This window comes from Simochromis diagramma, unplaced genomic scaffold (genome assembly GCF_900408965.1).
Source record: "Simochromis diagramma unplaced genomic scaffold, fSimDia1.1 OVJJ01000426.1, whole genome shotgun sequence".
Classification (NCBI taxonomy): Eukaryota; Metazoa; Chordata; class Actinopteri; order Cichliformes; family Cichlidae; genus Simochromis; species Simochromis diagramma.
The window spans coordinates 2028740-2045879 of record NW_024387170.1 but is presented as its reverse complement, the minus strand read 5'-3'; the positions used below and the strand labels follow the sequence as shown (position 1 = coordinate 2045879).

Here is a 17140-nt window from a genome sequence, read left to right as displayed (position 1 = left end):
GCTATACAAATGCAGGCCATTTACCATGAGACTTTCTTATCCTTTAGTGAATCTGTTTATTATCTGGATGAGAACGGCATAAGTGCTGGTCAGGCAGGTTGGCTCGTTACAGGTGGCTCAAACACAGGACACTACAAAAGGATTAACATGTTCTAGTAGCACAGCTTGCTAGCTAAGCTAGCCAGTGTACAATACTATTATGTGACTATTTTAGCACTTCACATTTGCAACAGTTCTCTTCTTCTCTTCTCAGACAATTTATAGTGGTCATATGCTCCATGTTGTGGCCACACAAATACAGATGTCTATTGATCATGCACAGTGCTGTGATCTAAAGCCCACCTCAGGCTCGCCCTCGTAACCTGGCAATGTTTTAACGCTGCTAGTGGCATTTATGCACCGTTTATGAGAGAGGGTGCCATTGAGCCAATAAACATCACAATACACAAATACACGTGTTAACATGGCAAGTGTAATCACACACAACATAAACACTGTTACACCAGCATGACAGTTTTTTATCCTAAGTCTTTCACATCACAGTTATAATGAGGTCCATGAAGATCCAGTTCAGTCCACTCCCTGCAAGCAGCTCCTTACCCACCGATTCCATTTGCCTTCAACCCTCACATTCTGTTCCCACTGATACATCACAGCCCTCAGCCAAAATGCCAGCAGCCTGTTCCCAGCAAAATCCTTCCAAATATTAGTTTTTAAATATTCTGCTCTTCTCTATGAGTAAGATCTTTTTTTAAACACATCCCACCTATGGATATAGGTTTGATTTTATTTAATCTTAATGCTCGATTCCGATTTTTTTGTCTGCTTGTTTACACTACAAATAAAATGTGACAGCAAACGTCCTCTAGTGTGAACCCTCAAAGCGGCCCGCATGCGCAAAAGAAGACTTCCCACACAACGCGCTCTGTTTAGACAAAGACCAAACAGTATTGTTTGACTGCTGGCCTTAATATAAAGACTTGTTTCGGACTTTACGTTTCCCAATTTTGCTTTAAGTTATAAAGTTATTTTGTTATTTACATATGGCCTAATAATGATCCTCATTGCTGTTTTAGCGAGGAGCGGTGCTTCAAAGGATAGTTGCACATTTCTGTCAGAATCTGCAGATTATACAGTACAAATAAAATGTTCACGTTTCTCCAACGTTGTCTTCCCAACAGTTTCACTAACATCTACACTGGATGGCCAGGAAGCGTTCACGGTGTCTTCCCGGGCGCTGATAATTGGCGTCTGTCTTGTGTCAAAGACGGATTTAATGCGACATGACCATTCAAACAGCAGTCGCTTTCTAAAACATCAGATATGTATCGGATTCAGTACCACATACGAAAGTGAACCAGATCAGATTTGAAAATATTGGATTTGTGCCGTTCACACTGTCAGACCATGATCAGATATGGGTCGCGCAGGGTCAAAAAAGTCGGATTTGATGCGTTTTCGCCTGCAGTGTGAACGTAGCCATAGAGATCACAAGAAGAAGTTTAAGTTTTATCATTAGTCAAATGTATTCTCCTAAGGTTCCCATTACTGGATCTCCAGAAACATCGGTTTCATCTCAGAGGATGACTTTATGGAGTTCTGATAAGGAAAAAGAGCTGAAGCAAGGTCATTTATCTAAAGCAAGGTTATTTTTAAAAAGAAAACTTGGATGCCCCACATACAGATACAGGAAAGACATTTAGAAATTCCAGTCTCCCTACACTTAAGTCATTCAACAGGTCACTGGGAAACTGAACAAACTCAAAAAAAAGCAAATTAGAACTTCTAAGACCTAAACAATAAACCAGCTGTCTGAGCTTGAAAAGACCATATGCACATGACCAGTGTCTGGGAGTAACGGAGTACATGTACCGCCGTTACGTATTTAAAATACAAAATATGAGTAACTGTATTCTGTTACAGTTACCGTTTAAAAAGGTGGTATTTAGAATACAGTTACTTTGTTGAAATAAATGGATTACACTGCGGTACTTTCCTGTTTCATATTGTGGCAGGTCAGGACTGTTTGGAATAATCTTTTATGGTTCTTATTCATCCACACTTTTTTGTACATCCAATTGTTTTTACCATTTTTTTCTCCATAAGCTCCTTCGTAATGATACCTTTTAACAAATTTTTACCGTTTGAACACTTGAGTTCCAGAGACTTGGACAACAATCTCAGCAAAAAAGTGGCAGACGAACATCATTTCAATGAAAATGTAAACCTGAATCTGTTAATTAAATGTTAACTTGTTATCTCTAAAAATACTGGTTAATATTTTTTAAATACCATATTTACATTTTCAAATTATATAAATCACATCTAAATATTCTCGGAATCATTTTCCCTTCATACATACAGCACTGTTACAGCAGTACATGACTAATATGATGAAATGCTTAAAGCAAGACCCTCCCAAAAAAAAAAAAAGAAAAAAAAAAAGTTAAATTCCAATAAGTAATAAAATAAAATACAAGTAAAATTTAACCTTAGTTGTATTATTTTTATTGGCAATTCCCCCATCCAACCAAAAACAACATTTTTAAATGCTTATAATTACAGATTTAATCAGACAAGAAATTCTACAAGAAATATCCATTAATGGCACAAAGGTGTACAGAAAACACAGCAAGATATGCACAGGTCTTATATTTAGTTAGATCTGTTAAAGACATGAATGCAAAAGCACTGAGAGCATGAAAGTGAGCAGGATGTGATGCAGATCATGTGACTGTGCAGCTGATATGTCACAGCTTTAAGTCACTTCCACCACCTGCCTCAGCTCCTCTATTAGTGAAGCCAGCTCTTTCTCCAGGCTCATTATCAGACCTGAGGACACACAAGGACAGTGTTGTACTGTGACTCAACAAATATGACATACATGTAAGGAGAAGAACTCACAACACACAGTGAGTACAAACACATAATATTTATGAGGTTTATTATCATTCCTCAGAGTGCGCCCAAATGCTACGTCTGCAGTTTGTCCAACGTTTGTTCATTCTGCGCTCCAGACGGGTTGAGCGCGTTCAAAATTTTAATCGTGTTAATCGCGATGACCACATTAAAGCTCGCAGCCCTAATTTTGGGGGGAAATTACTTTGTCCATGTTTGGACTTCTGTGTTGTAAACGCGCAAATCAGTCCGTGCATGATTACATTGCGCCGCCCATCAAAAAGTCTGCGCATGCGTGAATATATCGCCCATCGTCAATATTTGGATTGACGATTGTCAGTTGGAAAATGTTTACATATCGCCCAACCCTACCACCAGGCCCGTTCTCTTCACAGATAATCTTGCAAGTGTCACGTTTGTCACAGCATCTCAAACTCCATCATTTCGGTCACATTTGCTCATTGGGCATCTACTAACTACTACACCACTTCCCAAATCTTCATGTTTTTCTGTAGTTTATCCTCAGGTACTGTCTGTGTGTGTGTGTGTGTGTGTGTGTGTGTGTGTGTGTGTGTGTGTGTGTGTGTGTGTGTGTGTGTGTGTGTGTGTGTAAATGAGAAATAAAAAAATAAAAAAATAAAAAAATAAAAAGTGTAATCCGATCCATTAAATATTAAAAAAGCACCTCACAAAACTGGCGACACGGTGTAACTCGGCTCATAACCGTAGCACGTTGGAGCAGTGTGCTCACGTGATAGAGCGGCTGTGTGTATTTGGAGCCTCGCTACCAAACCAGCATTTCATCTCCGAGGAAGTGATCCCAGAGAGAAGTAAAGCAAGTGTGTAAGTTCATCTCTGAATGTTTGTAAAGCATTCCAGCGTTAAGCTTAACAACCGATATATGGAGCGACTGCCTCTTCTCTCTCTCTCCTGCTGCTACTTCAATCGTGAAACTGATCAATGATCAGCTGATCGGCTTTTCTGTCGTGAGTCCGTCTCTCTTCTTTGTTTTTGGCCCATTTTGCACCAGAAAGAGGAAACCAGCAGCTGAACAACAGCAGCACGTTTAAGCTCGATAAGCTGTTGTTAGAATTTATTTAATATTACTTTCTAGACCAGGATCTTTTTCTACGCAGCTGACGGCTGTAACTGTGCAGTACACACACACACACACACACACACACACACACATAGATATTAGGGGTGCAACGATACACAAAATTCATGGTTCGGTTCGATACTTTGGTGTCACGGTTCAATATTTTTTCGATACAAAAAAAATTTTTCATGCTTTTTTAATCTGTCATTTATTAAAATTATAAATATATATTTTAACTCAAAAGTACAGTTTTTAAATTTAATGTTGCTGAAACAACAAAGTAATAAAAAAATTAATCTGATTGAGGAATCACTCATCTTTGGAAAAGAGAGTTTATTACAGAGAAATGTCTCTTTCCAAAATAAAAGCTATACTATACGCTTCTTCTGGGCCATATTCTCAGCAGCATATTAAACATATCAGGTCCCCATAAGGAGAATCATGTGCTAACGGCTGTCTAAATGACTCGGGTAAAGTTTGTAGCATGCGTGCTTGTTGTTTTTGTCTGCTTCCACTTGTCTTTGCACTAGGATGATGTCGGCGTAAATGTGCAGTCATATTCGTTGTGTTCCCACTAGTGCTGTCTGCGTTAATCTGAAATGACGTTAACGCCACAACACGGCAAATCTCCGTTAACGAGCTACCGCGGATCGCCCCGTGCGTGGGGCTGGACGGCCAACACGTTAACAAGCTAACTGCGCTAACGCACTAGTTCCCACCACTGTAATTGAGCATTGCGTGGCACATCCAACATACTGTTTTACTTTAGTCCATGACGCGCTTACCTTCAGGGTCATACGTCACATGAAAACCAAAATAGTTCCAAAGGCCAGATCTGAATGAGGGTGGGGGAGGTTCAATTTGCCATGTTGCAACAGCTTAGCTTCTGTCTTGCTGTATATATATATATATATATATATATATATATTTGGGGTGCAACGATATTCGTATCGATATTGAACCGTTCGATACAGTGCTTTCGGTTCGGTACGCATATGTATCGAACAATACAAAATTTGTAATTTATTTTATCAACTTTCCTTCTGACGATGCTGTCTGTGTTGAGCGCTCAGTGAATCTGCGTTCGACTACTCCGCCTAGGCTGCACTGTCGAGCGCAGATCCACTGAGCGCTCAACACAGACAGCATCGTCAGAAGGAAGAGTGCAGGGCAAGCTAGCAAGACAGAAGTTAAGCTCTCCTGGCAACATGGCAAATTGAACCTCCCCCACCCTCATTCAGATCTGGCGTTTGGAATTATTTTGGTTTTCATGTGACGTATGACCCTGAAGGTAAGCGAGTCATGGACTAAAGTAAAACAGTATGTTGGATGTGCCACGCAATGCTCAATTACATGGGTGGGAACTAGTGTGTTAGCGCAGTTAGCTCGTTAACGTGTTGGCCGTCTAGCCCCATGCATGGGGCGATCGGCGGTAGCTCGTTAACGAAGATTTGCCGTGTTGTGGCGTTAAGGTCATTTCAACGAGATTAACCTGAAAGCACTAGTGGGAACACAACGAATATGACTGCACATTTACGCCGACATCATCCTAGTGCAAAGACAAAAACAACAAGCATGCTACTAACTTTAGCCGAGTCATTTAGACAGCTGTTAGCACATGACTCTCCTTATGCTGCTGAGAATATAGCCCAGAACAAGCGGATAGTATAGCTTTTATTTTGGAAAGAGCCATTTCTCTGTAATAAACTCTCTTTTCCAAAGATGAGTGATTCCTCAATCAGATACAGGGCTCGCAATATCGCTAGCCCGACTTCCTGGAGCTAGCGATTTTTTCAGTCGGGCTACCAAAATCTATCTCTTCCCTGCCCGTCGGGCTATTGTAGGAAGGAAAAATATATGTCAATGCTTTTGCATTCTTTCAGAAATGTAGCTGGGTAATTATGTCATTGGCATCGGTGAGCCACTGTCAATATGTGACATATTGAAATCGCGTTTGAATTTGCACTTGTTTTTTTGCTTTCACTTTGCAATCACGCGAACTGTGTATAGAGAGCGACAGCACTGATCTGTGAGTGATGATAATTTGTGCACCAATTCCTCTGACATCATCTTATCAATCGTTAGCTTACTATGCAAACATGACAAGAGAAATCTCCCGCAGCAAGCTTAAACATGTGAGAGGTTGATCGCGCAGAGAATCGCTGACCGTTATGTGTGTGTGTGTGTGTAAAAGCAGCAGGATATATATTTGACTACGATGACCTGGATGACTGAGAACCTTCACAGACAGATATATATTTTAGTTCTGCTGAGCCAAATAAGACAGGTCAGGGTGAAGAAGTGACAGCCAAAGAAAAGCTTACCACAAAACGGAGAAGTTATGACAAATCAGACTATAAGGCAAAAAGAAAGTGCAGCTTTATGGTTTCATGGACAAAAGAATTTCTGTGGCTGCAATATGACGAGCTAAATAACCAGGGCTGCACATAAGTGGTCCGCAGGTGCGCATTCGCTGTCAAAATAAAAAACACCCACAAGGGTTAGGGTTAAATTTAAAAAACTGTACTTTTGAGTTAAAATATATATTTATAATTTTAATAAATGACAAATTAAAAAGGCATGAACATTTTTTTGTATCGAAAAAATATCGAACCGTGACACCAAAGTATCGAACCAAACCGTGAATTTTGTGTATCGTTGCACCCCTAATAAATAAATAAATATATATATATATATATATATATATATATATATATATATATATCCTGGTAAATGATCAGAATTATAATATTTCTGACAGTCTGAGTCTAAATAGAATCGAATATCCTGTGATTTGGTTAAATTTCACTTGTAATGCTGATTTTATATTGACAACTACTGACTCTTCATATGACATCTAAATGGCATGACACTCTGCTGAACGCTGGCTCAAACTTTACCTGTGTTGGCAGTGTTGCCGGCAATGAAGCTGATGACCAGTGGTAGCCGATTGAACTGCACAATCTGTTCAATCCAGAAACATTAAATGTTATATTAAAAAAAAGTTAAATAAACTAGATATACTTTACCAAACCTGAGTTGGTCAATCCATACTCATCCTGACCTTAGAACAAACTGAAATAATGACATTAAACTTGGGTAGAGGTCAGGGCTTGAAATTCATATCTAAAATTTTAGCCCCTCCACTTCTGACATGCAGAAGAGCTGAAGACCATCATCAAAACAACCTGACCTTATGCTTGTATGCCACACTGATGCAGTAATTTGGGGCAAAGGACCCTAAAACAGGTACTGTGCGTATAAATGAATATGCTGTTTGCTTTCATTATAGCAATAACTTAATATAATAATTTAACAATGGTGAAAAATAAAATAAAGGCTTGAAATATTTCACTTTCTGTGTAACAAATATAGAATATATGACATTTTTGGAGCTAGACTATGGTATGACAAATATACCAAACTACTGATTGGTGGAAAGAAGGGGTCTGACCTGGTAGGCGTTATAATAGCAGATGATGCTCTTGTTCTTAGAAAGGCCCAGTTTGCTGCCCTGATCAGTGGCCAGAGCAAACGTAGACAGGAAGCCAGGTCTCAAAGCATGAACTGGGGCATTGTCGTTGGCAACTGCAAGGATACAGCAACGATGTCAGGGATGTAGGGATAAAACACTCTCCACATAAGGAATGTCTGCTGACATTTGTTTCAAATTAGGGCTGCCACAAACGATTATTTTGATAGTCGACTATTCGGCGATTATTTTTGCGATTAGTCGACTAGTCAGATCATGTATCCATTCAACGTAAAACTACAGCTTATTGCACAAGCATGCATCTGCTCTTATATAACTATCATTAGCTTACAGCTTTAAGTGTTTAAGGTATGCGCTAACTAAAAATAAAGACAAGATGATACTTTATTAAATTTTAATAAAATTTGCAGATTGTTTCAGTTGAGTTTAATAAACTCAGCCATCTGCCAAACCGATTTACTCAGGAACAAATAAAACACTGAAAAAAGCCAAACAACAACATTTTTAAGTTATCTAAGTACCTTACATATCATGTTTAACCTGAGTAGCGAAAGACGGCGATGGGTTTGAAAACGATTTGCCGGGAGACCGCTGTTTTCACCGGCTCTAGTGAGCCTAGCCCCCGGCTAGCTATCGAGCGAGTGGGTAACAGACGTCTCCGAAAACGTCGGAGCGCTTTTGAAAATATGTGGTGTCTTGATAAACTGAGCAGATATTTGAGGTTTACACAGCTACATTCTCGCCTGAAAACATGTTAAACGTTTATTTTGTGACCCAGAAAGAATAATAAGAGCAATATTAAAACTAACTAGCTGCCGCCATTGTTGGAAACTGAGCAGGGCCGCGATGGGCCGCGCTATGAATTCTGGGACACAGCTTCTTCTTCGGGGTTTAAAGGCAGCTGGCATCCTTGTACATGCAGTGCTGCCATCTTCTGTTTCAGTCCGTTATTACACTCTTAAATCCTGCTACTTATTCCTGCGTCTTTTGGGATCTTACAAAGCTTCAAACGACGCGTCGACTATTAAATCAGTCGTCGACAATTTTGATAGTCGACGTAATCGTGGCAGCCCTATTTCAAATACTGCCCAAACCTGCATAATTCAGTATATTTATGATGCAACTTATTTGCTTTTTTCTCCACTAAAGAGCAACTGGTTACATTTTTCTCTAAATTACTATAAAACACCTTAATATATTTAGTAAAATACAAAAATCCTTTTTTTTTTTTTAAAGAAAAAACATCTTATGCCAAACAAAGTAAGTCAAGTGTGCTCTCTGCTCTGATGTTCTGTGCAATAGTATGCGAGTCTGAGCGATTCACAGACTAACTGATAGCTCGTGGACTTCCCGCCTGGCTGACTTCCACCTTCAGGAGCAGCTACTCCTATCAGGCCAATGTGAAAACTGGTTTTAGGCTCTATTCAAATACACTTTAATTCTACTACCAAGTTTCTCTTCTGTTACTTTTGCTCTCATGGATTTTACAGTTTTCCACATGACAGCAGTGAGACCAGCAATAACCAGCCATTCAGAATGTTTCTTACCTTTAATAACCGGGACACCATCCCTATCAGTGACCACAATAGCATGAAGACCTTCAATGCTGAAGGAGACAAACAACAAAACTTCCTCATTAAACACTGAACATCCTGATAGTGTCGACTGTAACATTGAAGATTTTGTTACTTTAATGATACGCACCTTTGCAACTGTTTGTAAAGATATCTCTTCAAATCCTGCAAATAATTTTACATTTATAAAAAAAAAAAAAAAAGGTTAGATAGTTGGTCAGAGCTAACAAACCATACTTCATCGTCCAGTAGAGGGAGCACGTTTGCTGTCCGCTCCACTCCAGGGACAGCCCAGCTGGCTGCAGTGAGCTCTGTTGTCAGATGGAGGCAGCGTACAACAAGTATGTGTTACAGCTAGTCTGTGTGACAGTGCTATTATAGTTGACACATCGCTGGTGTCGCACTGTGATTTTGATGTCAGCTGTGACACAATTTTTGCGGGGCATCAGCTGGTTATGACCTTTCAATATTTGTATCTTGGCGCTGAGGCCACTGCAGAGACACACAGATATACAGAGGGAGATTGAAAACTTGAGTCTGTGGGAAAAAAAAGCACACTTGACAAAGTCTTGACCACCTTATCTGGTGATACTGTCTGGGCGGCGACGCCTATTGTCTAGAATACTGCAGTGGCTTCCTGCACAGTAATGACTGGTATAAATACAAGTTTCTGCGAACCATGGGTGCAGCAGTGAGCAAAGCGAGCATTACAGCGCGTACACTGCAGCCTGGTCACTCGTGTGTCCGGTGACTTATCTGGACTTGGTGAAGCCAAGTATCCCAGAATTCTGTTTGTTCGAAACTTATAAGCAGCAATGGTGGAGGAAAGTTGCTAGAAGTGTACGTAACGTTTGAGATGTTACCATTTCTGTGGAACAAAATTAACTCTTACAATATTTTCAGGATGTAGATGCGTAAACTTCAAATATCGCTCGATTTATCAAGACATCACATATTTGCAAAAGTGCTCTGACATTTTTCCAAATGTCATTTTTGCTCTGACATTTTCGTCTGTCATTTCATTTTCGTCCTCACCAGCTGTAGTCAAGGTTCACTACAGCTGGTGAGGACGCACATCATTTCCAAAACTTATTACAGTGTTTTATTTGTTCCTGAGCAAATCGGTTTGGCCGAGAATATAAGTTAATCTTCATAACTGGGTCGTTTTATTTCAAAGTCTTACTTGGAGAGCTGTCAGTATACTGAACTGAATATTTCACCAGTCCTTATCCCTGGATGTGAAAATGTGCTGTTTTTATTTTAACAGCTGACTCTGAATTAAATCTAACATTATAAATATTTTAATCCCACTGGGAGCAGAAACAGCATGTTGATACGTGAAGATCCTGAAGATTGCACCAGTGATGATCAAATTATGTTTTGTTTTTTTTAATATATTTTTTCAATTCTCTTCCAAACACTAGCTGTCTATTTTAACTTTTGAGTGTCTATTAAAATAAAAATAAAAGCATTCTGACATCGGACACGTTTGTTTCTGTTCAATAAGCAGCGTGAGCTGTGCATACATGTATAATATTTTGAAATAAAATTTGCGTTTTCTTCCTGGTCTAGCTTCCTCCCGGGTCTTGCGAAATCCAGACTTGCATGTGAACTTGCGAAGTACGGACTTGCATATTTCAGCACTGCGAAACTGCCTTGTATTAATACCTGCTGTTATGGCAGCACTGCATATTCTCCTGAACGATAGGCGTCGCCGCTCAGACAATCGCCACATAAGCGCTGATACAGGAAGGGAAGAGGTCAAAACCGGAAGCCGGAAGAGTTCTTCTTGTTTTTTTTAAAAAAAACACTCTTCCAACATCTCTCTTTCTCTGTATATCTGCACGTCTCCGAGTTTCTGTGCTGGAACGTCAATTAAAAAACAAACAATCGTACACTTATGCTTTCCACCCAGCTCCGGAGGCAGCGCAACAAACCGAAATACACTCCGCAGTGGTCGCCTCGACATCATGATAAGGGCACATGAAGCCGCTTCATTAATCTCCGACACGCCCAAAAATAAAGAGATCAAAATAAAATAAACAAGTAAATAAGTGCTTACTTTTGAGAGCGCTTTTAATCTCGAACACTACTTCACGTGTCCCTTTTTTAATAGGAATTATCAGCGATACGTTTTTTCCTGCTTCTCCATTTTGGAGACGGGAACTCAAGAAGAATGACAGACGTCTCATACTTACATCGGCCATGGCAGCTATCGAGGTATCGAGACTGCAGGGAGATGACTGTAATGATAGTTGTTCACACTGAGTACGTCGTCGGAACTTCACATTCTTTTATGTCAAATAAAACACACAGCCATATGAGCGGTTTCCCAGATAATACAGCGATAATATAAATGCGCGAGTTAACATCTCCTTATTAAACTAAAAACAAATAATAAAAATAACTAAACAGGCAAATTGGAAATACACATTAAAATCTCAAACGAAATGACAAACCTTTGAACGACTTTAAAACAAAAACATAACCCTCGGGATCTGGAAAGGCAGATTAAAAAAACATAATCACGTGATTACTTCTTCTTCTTGATTTTTGGTGGCTGGCAAACCACAAAGTGGTGCATTAGCGCCACCAACTGGTATAGACATGAAAGGTGCTCAAAAATCACTTTCTTCTCTTTTTGTAGTACATTGATCACCTTTCACTTTACTGAGCTTGGATCGGTTGCCTTTTGCCTATTCTCTATTGGTGTTTTTTGTATATGATGTAAACTGCACATTACTCATAACAGAAAAACACCAACAGATGGATATGTATTCATTATATGAATACATTATTCTGTTTTTATTATTCTGCCATGTACAGTGTCCTTGAGTGTTCTGAAAGGCGCTTTCTTTTTTTTTCTTTTCTTTTTTTTTTTTTTTTGCCTGTCCCGTTTGGCTCTTTTGCCATCAGAATTGTTGTCTAAAGGCAAAGAAAGATGCCCAACGGATTTACTTTACCAAATTGACCATCCCAGCCTTGCCATAATGGTCCATTTGATTCACCTTTTATTTTTTATTTTATTTTCACTTGCTGAATACGGGACAGACTTGACTGGGGGAAAGAAAGGGAGAAAGAAAGAGGGAAAGAGAAACAGCTGAGAAGAGGGACGGGGGAGAAGGACAAAAAACAAAAACCAACAGAATGAGCAGAAAAAAAAAAAAGAAAAAAATGCATCTATCGATCACCTCGATCACCTGTTGAGAAAGAAAAAAGAAAACAAGCAGAAGAGAACAAGAGTAATAGAATAAACAACATCACAATGATATATGGGAATATGACAGTAAATACTAAATATTAAACATTATTGTGCAGCACATAAGATCAACAGAACACAGTGTGCTTTGAGGTAGGAGCCAAAAAGGGTGTAGTTTGTGGGTGTGATCACCCGTGTGTACACCTGTGAGCATGGACGCACTTGTTTTTTTTAAAAGGTTCCTTCATGTAATGATCTGCTAGAGGGTGTGGGGGGGGGGCCACAGCCCCGTCCTCCAGGGCATGAAGCAGGTATGGAGGAGATCAAAACTCCAGACATCCAGAGGCCCCCCAGAACACAACAGACCAAGGATGACCAACAGAGGGGCAGCCGCGCCACTGTCCCAGAAAGAGCTGAGGAGAGTCCCAGATGAGGGCTCACTCAGCAGCCACGGAGCAGAAGCCAGGGGGAGTTGCAGTGACGCGCCCGTGAGCTCCGCCGGCAGCCAGCTGTGCCTGAGTGACCGAGCCCCAGGCCGAGAGGCCGAGAGGCACCCCACCTCCGAAGTGGCCCGAGCGAGCCCCAGGCTCCAGGCCCCGATAAGCGGCCGCCAAGGAGTGAGCCGGTGTGTACCTGGACGCCCATCCCCGGACACAAAGAACCACCAACGCACCGATGTCTGAGGGAGTCCGCCACTGGCAGTGGAAGTGGTGGTGGGGGGAGATAGGCCTCCAAACCTTGGAGGGCCTGAGATGTCCCCAGAGAGGTGGCGCCTGATACCCAACCTGACATATAGACACAGACAAACAGGCACACACAGATACAAACATCCATTCCCACCCTCATGCTCTCATATGCACTTACTCCACACTCAACCAACATGGAGACATAAAGAGACGCTGTACACACGATCACACTCCCCAAGCGTACTCTACGAACCGGGTCTAGGTACCCTTGCCCCTGGAGGGGGGAACTGCACCCAGACCCAGGTGGTGTTACCCTTTTCCCTGTGGTGGGGAGAAGCAGACCGCCCCGACTCCGCAGCAGCAGGGAGGCCCCACACTCCAGACCGCAGTCGGACGGCCAACTCCTCCTCCTAGCCCCCCCGCTCCAGCAGGCCACAGAGAATGGGGGTGAGAGAAGACTCCAAACCTCCCTCCACCCGCTCATTGTAGTGTTGATGCATGTGTGTTCTAAGGTGCATTTAAAACGCAAGACGGCATGGAGCTACCTGCCAGAGAGCAGCAGGTAAGCGCATAGTCCCCCCTGCTAGACTGAAAGGCGCTTTCAAATAAAATGGATTATTATTATGTCTTCCCTCCATCGTTCCTTTCATGCTCCACCCACAGCTAACACCGCACCTGCTATCCACATTCCAAGAAATCCAAACGTGGAAATGTTTGCACACACATGTGATTATGCGCAGAGGTCCACCCTACCAGCCAACCTCAGATCTCCACTGCTACGACGTCTGACCCGATTGGAGGTGAACTGTCACTCTCCAGTAAGACGGAGGAGGGAAGAGACGGCGATCTGAGACCTGCCACTCCTCCTGTGCATCTACAGGAACCAGGGCCCAATCAAGTGGCACCGAGAGACCAGAGGGTGAGGAGAATCCCTACAGCACTTCATGGGGCTTCTTCTGAGGGGAAATCTTCTCCCGCCATTCAGCTACAACAGAACATGGAGGCGATGGACCTCATACAGGGGGAATCCACCCCCAAGAAGACCAACACAGCTTCAGTTGGACAACAGATATGCACCCCGACGAGACATCCAAGCACAAAGAAAAAGCTCGAGTGGAGACTGCACACAAAGGAAGCATCGGTGATCATTGGAGAGACCAATGTGGGCTTGATTCCTCCTTATGTTGCGGAGGGAGTCCAAATTGGCAGCTTCCTAGGAGCCAAATGGGGCCATGCAGAGATCCTTCTGGATAAAGCAGACAGTGACACATCGGTGGAGAAGCTGGTTCTCTCCTTCAGCCTGAATAACAGGTGTCAGAGGGATAAAAATGTACCAACAAGGGAGCTGAGAAGAACGCTGAGGTCGGCACAAGACAAATTCCCCCAAGCTGACATTTATATTCCAGTGATTAACTGTTCTTCTGCCCTTCCCAAAACAGAACAAGACACATTATTACACATAAACAATTTTATTACAGGTTTAAAGGAGCACATACCTGCTCTACCTGCTGATAAGTTCAGCACAGAATCGGACAATCTTCGCTGGACGGACAAGACTGCAGAACACATGTTGGATCATTGGAATGATCATGTTAATGGAGCATCTCCATGAAACCAATTTGAGTGACTGATTTTATGTACTTCTGTGCTTGAGGGAGGCTTCAGATGCCATTTTGTGAGAGTTTAACCCCAATATAACCCACTAGAGGGTGCTGTAACTCCATTTAAGGGAATTTTCCCCTCCTGTTTACTTTTCTCCTTGTTTCTTCATTTTTTATTTGTATAGGCCCTTTTATGGCCATCCCATTATAAACTCCTGGCCCTGAAGCCTTCCCTAACCTTAACCTCTTTTAACCCCATGCAGGGATTTCATTCCAGCCCTAAACCTAACCGCCTAGAGCCCTGATTGAACATTGGGCCCTAACTTCATCCCCTATCTTCCGGCCCTAAACCTAACCTCTGGGTTCTCTAAGCCCACTTTCAAACCCCTTTATTTGGGATAAGAGAGGACACTTCCCTCCTGGAGAGCAATCCGTGAGTGACGTGGGGGCCCGGGATGGGAACAGGTGTGGTCTGTGCATGGAGTTTGGCCACCTTTGGTGGCCAACCTCCCAACTTGAGCTCCCCCATCTAAACCCCCTAACCCTAACCATACCCCCCTCCCCCATCCTAATTCTAATCTTACCCTGGGGGCCATAACACAAAACCCTCATCCTAATGTTTACAGTAAATTACAATTGGACATAGATATTCTCTACATTACAAAAATCGATTGAAACCTCGTTTTAGTGGATAAAAAATTCCCTCTGTGGGGGGAAACTCCCACTAGGTTTATATCTGGGACTCTCCACCATTTGACCTTAGAACTGAAGAAGCTTCTCGGATGAGAGGTGAAACGTCTTCAAGTAACTTAAAGAAGTCCAGACGCTTTTCTTTGCAAGCTCCTTTGACTACGATGACCTGGATGACTGAGAACCTTCACAGAGATAAAAATTTATATTTAGATTAAAAAAACGTGGAATCACGTAAAACATTAAAAACAGTGTATTCAGAATAATATTTTCTGAAAAAACAGTTTCATGGGACAGGGCATAAACATCAGTGTTAAAAAAGGAATATAGTATGGTAAAACAGTTAAAAAACAGTTATTTCATGACATCATTTTTCAAAAAACAAATACAGTTAAAAATATTAAATATTAAAAAGTTTATTGTACAATGTTTACAGTTCATATTTAATGGTAATGGTTATAAAGGTTCACATACAGAAGGTTAATACAAATTTTACAAAAGGAGAATTGGAAAGGGATTGACAAAACAAAAAACATTCACAGACAGAAGGGTATAAAGGGAGGTGGAGTCAGCCAGGGGTTCATTCGGATTTGAAGCATTGACGAGTGAACATCTCTTACCAGCCGCATCACTGTGCATTACAGCCACATTTTCGCAGCAGTTTTTTTGTGTGCCAAGCGCCTGAAGAAGACCCTTGAGGGGTCGAAACGTTGCGCGAACGGCACACTATTTTTTGAACGCTTTTAATTAATTAAATAAAGCTTTTGTTTTAATTTTTCTTTATTCTTTTTCCTTTTTTTCCCTTTCATTTTCTTCATTTGTATCTCACCTCATAAAAGCTCACTTAAGAGTTATATTTAGATAACAAAGGCGAACCCACATCACAAGAACTACAACAATATACAAAACATAAAACACAACAACACAAACGCAAACATTAGCCAAAGACTGAGGACCGGATGGCCTCAGCAGATTGGACCGTCGTCCGATACGGAAAAAGGCAGAGGCTTTCCCGTAATCGTGACAACCAGCAGGGTGGGTTTCCTTCGGGAGGGATGGCCCGTGCATTTCCTGCCTCACAGAGGTGGCAGGCTCAGTCCCCTTCCCCTAACCCTAACCCCCTAACTAGGGATGGGTATCGTTTAGGTTTTATCCGATACCGGTGCCAAATCGGTACTTTTGAAACGGTGCCGGTGCGCAAACGGTGCTCAAACCAGTGCTTAAAGAATGAAGAACACAAAATTGGTCCAAAAACCTCTCATGTTCAGCTGGTTTTTGTAAAAAGATATCAATGTTAGCCTTTTCTGCAGCTATGGGGCATATATGGTATCACTCTTGGCTGGAAGCAGTGCTTAAACAATGGAAAAAACACAAACTTTGTCCAAAAACCTCTCATGTTTAGCCGTTTCCCTCTTTTTCTTTGGTCATTTTAGCCTTTTTGGCCAGGGTGAAGGGAGTATCTGCCATCAAACAAGAAGACAGCCGCATGTAGCTATGATGATGTTTGCTAGTTCACCTTACCTGCATTAATGTAATAACGTGGTCAGCCTACTCAACGTAAATTACACACAAACAACATTAAGCTACTCACGCAGAGAAGAACGGCTGCTGCTGCCATCATCATCCGTCATCATTTCTGCTACACTGGCAGGACTAGGGGCCAGGACTCTCCTCTTCGTGTTTTTGGGGATGTTGCTAACTCTAGGTCTGATAACAGGCACCACACCTGCAGTAGATGCGCTCGGTGTGGGGTCTCGCAGCAAGCTATCAAATACAGCGCATTTCTTGGCTTTTAAAAAAACCTGCTATGCGTCGCCAGGTGTTTCATCGGATTTGAGGTGTTACCTCCTTTGACAGTATCACAGTATCAGCTTAAAGCACTTGTTGCAGGCTGCTGAGT

The 17140-nt window shown here is 41.7% G+C and overlaps 1 protein-coding gene across 3 annotated transcripts; it reads right to left on the bottom strand.

Moving 5' to 3' along the window:
• Positions 1 to 2485: 2485 nt before the first annotated feature.
• On the bottom strand, positions 2486 to 11586 carry lamtor3 (late endosomal/lysosomal adaptor, MAPK and MTOR activator 3). 3 transcript variants are annotated; one of them, XM_040049162.1, is made up of 7 exons: positions 11524 to 11586; positions 11263 to 11355; positions 9195 to 9229; positions 9038 to 9096; positions 7452 to 7585; positions 6898 to 6961; positions 2486 to 2832 (listed from the first exon to the last, which is right to left on the bottom strand). In XM_040049162.1, exons 2-7 carry the CDS (start codon positions 11269 to 11271, stop codon positions 2759 to 2761), a joined length of 375 nt encoding a protein of 124 aa, XP_039905096.1. In that variant the 5' UTR covers positions 11272 to 11355; positions 11524 to 11586; the 3' UTR covers positions 2486 to 2758. The 3 variants fall into 3 exon arrangements, with proteins under 3 accessions (XP_039905096.1, XP_039905098.1, XP_039905097.1); XM_040049164.1 differs by having other exon boundaries at positions 11263 to 11307; XM_040049163.1 differs by having other exon boundaries at positions 11263 to 11346; positions 11523 to 11541.
• Between the last annotated feature and the right edge of the window lie 5554 nt (positions 11587 to 17140).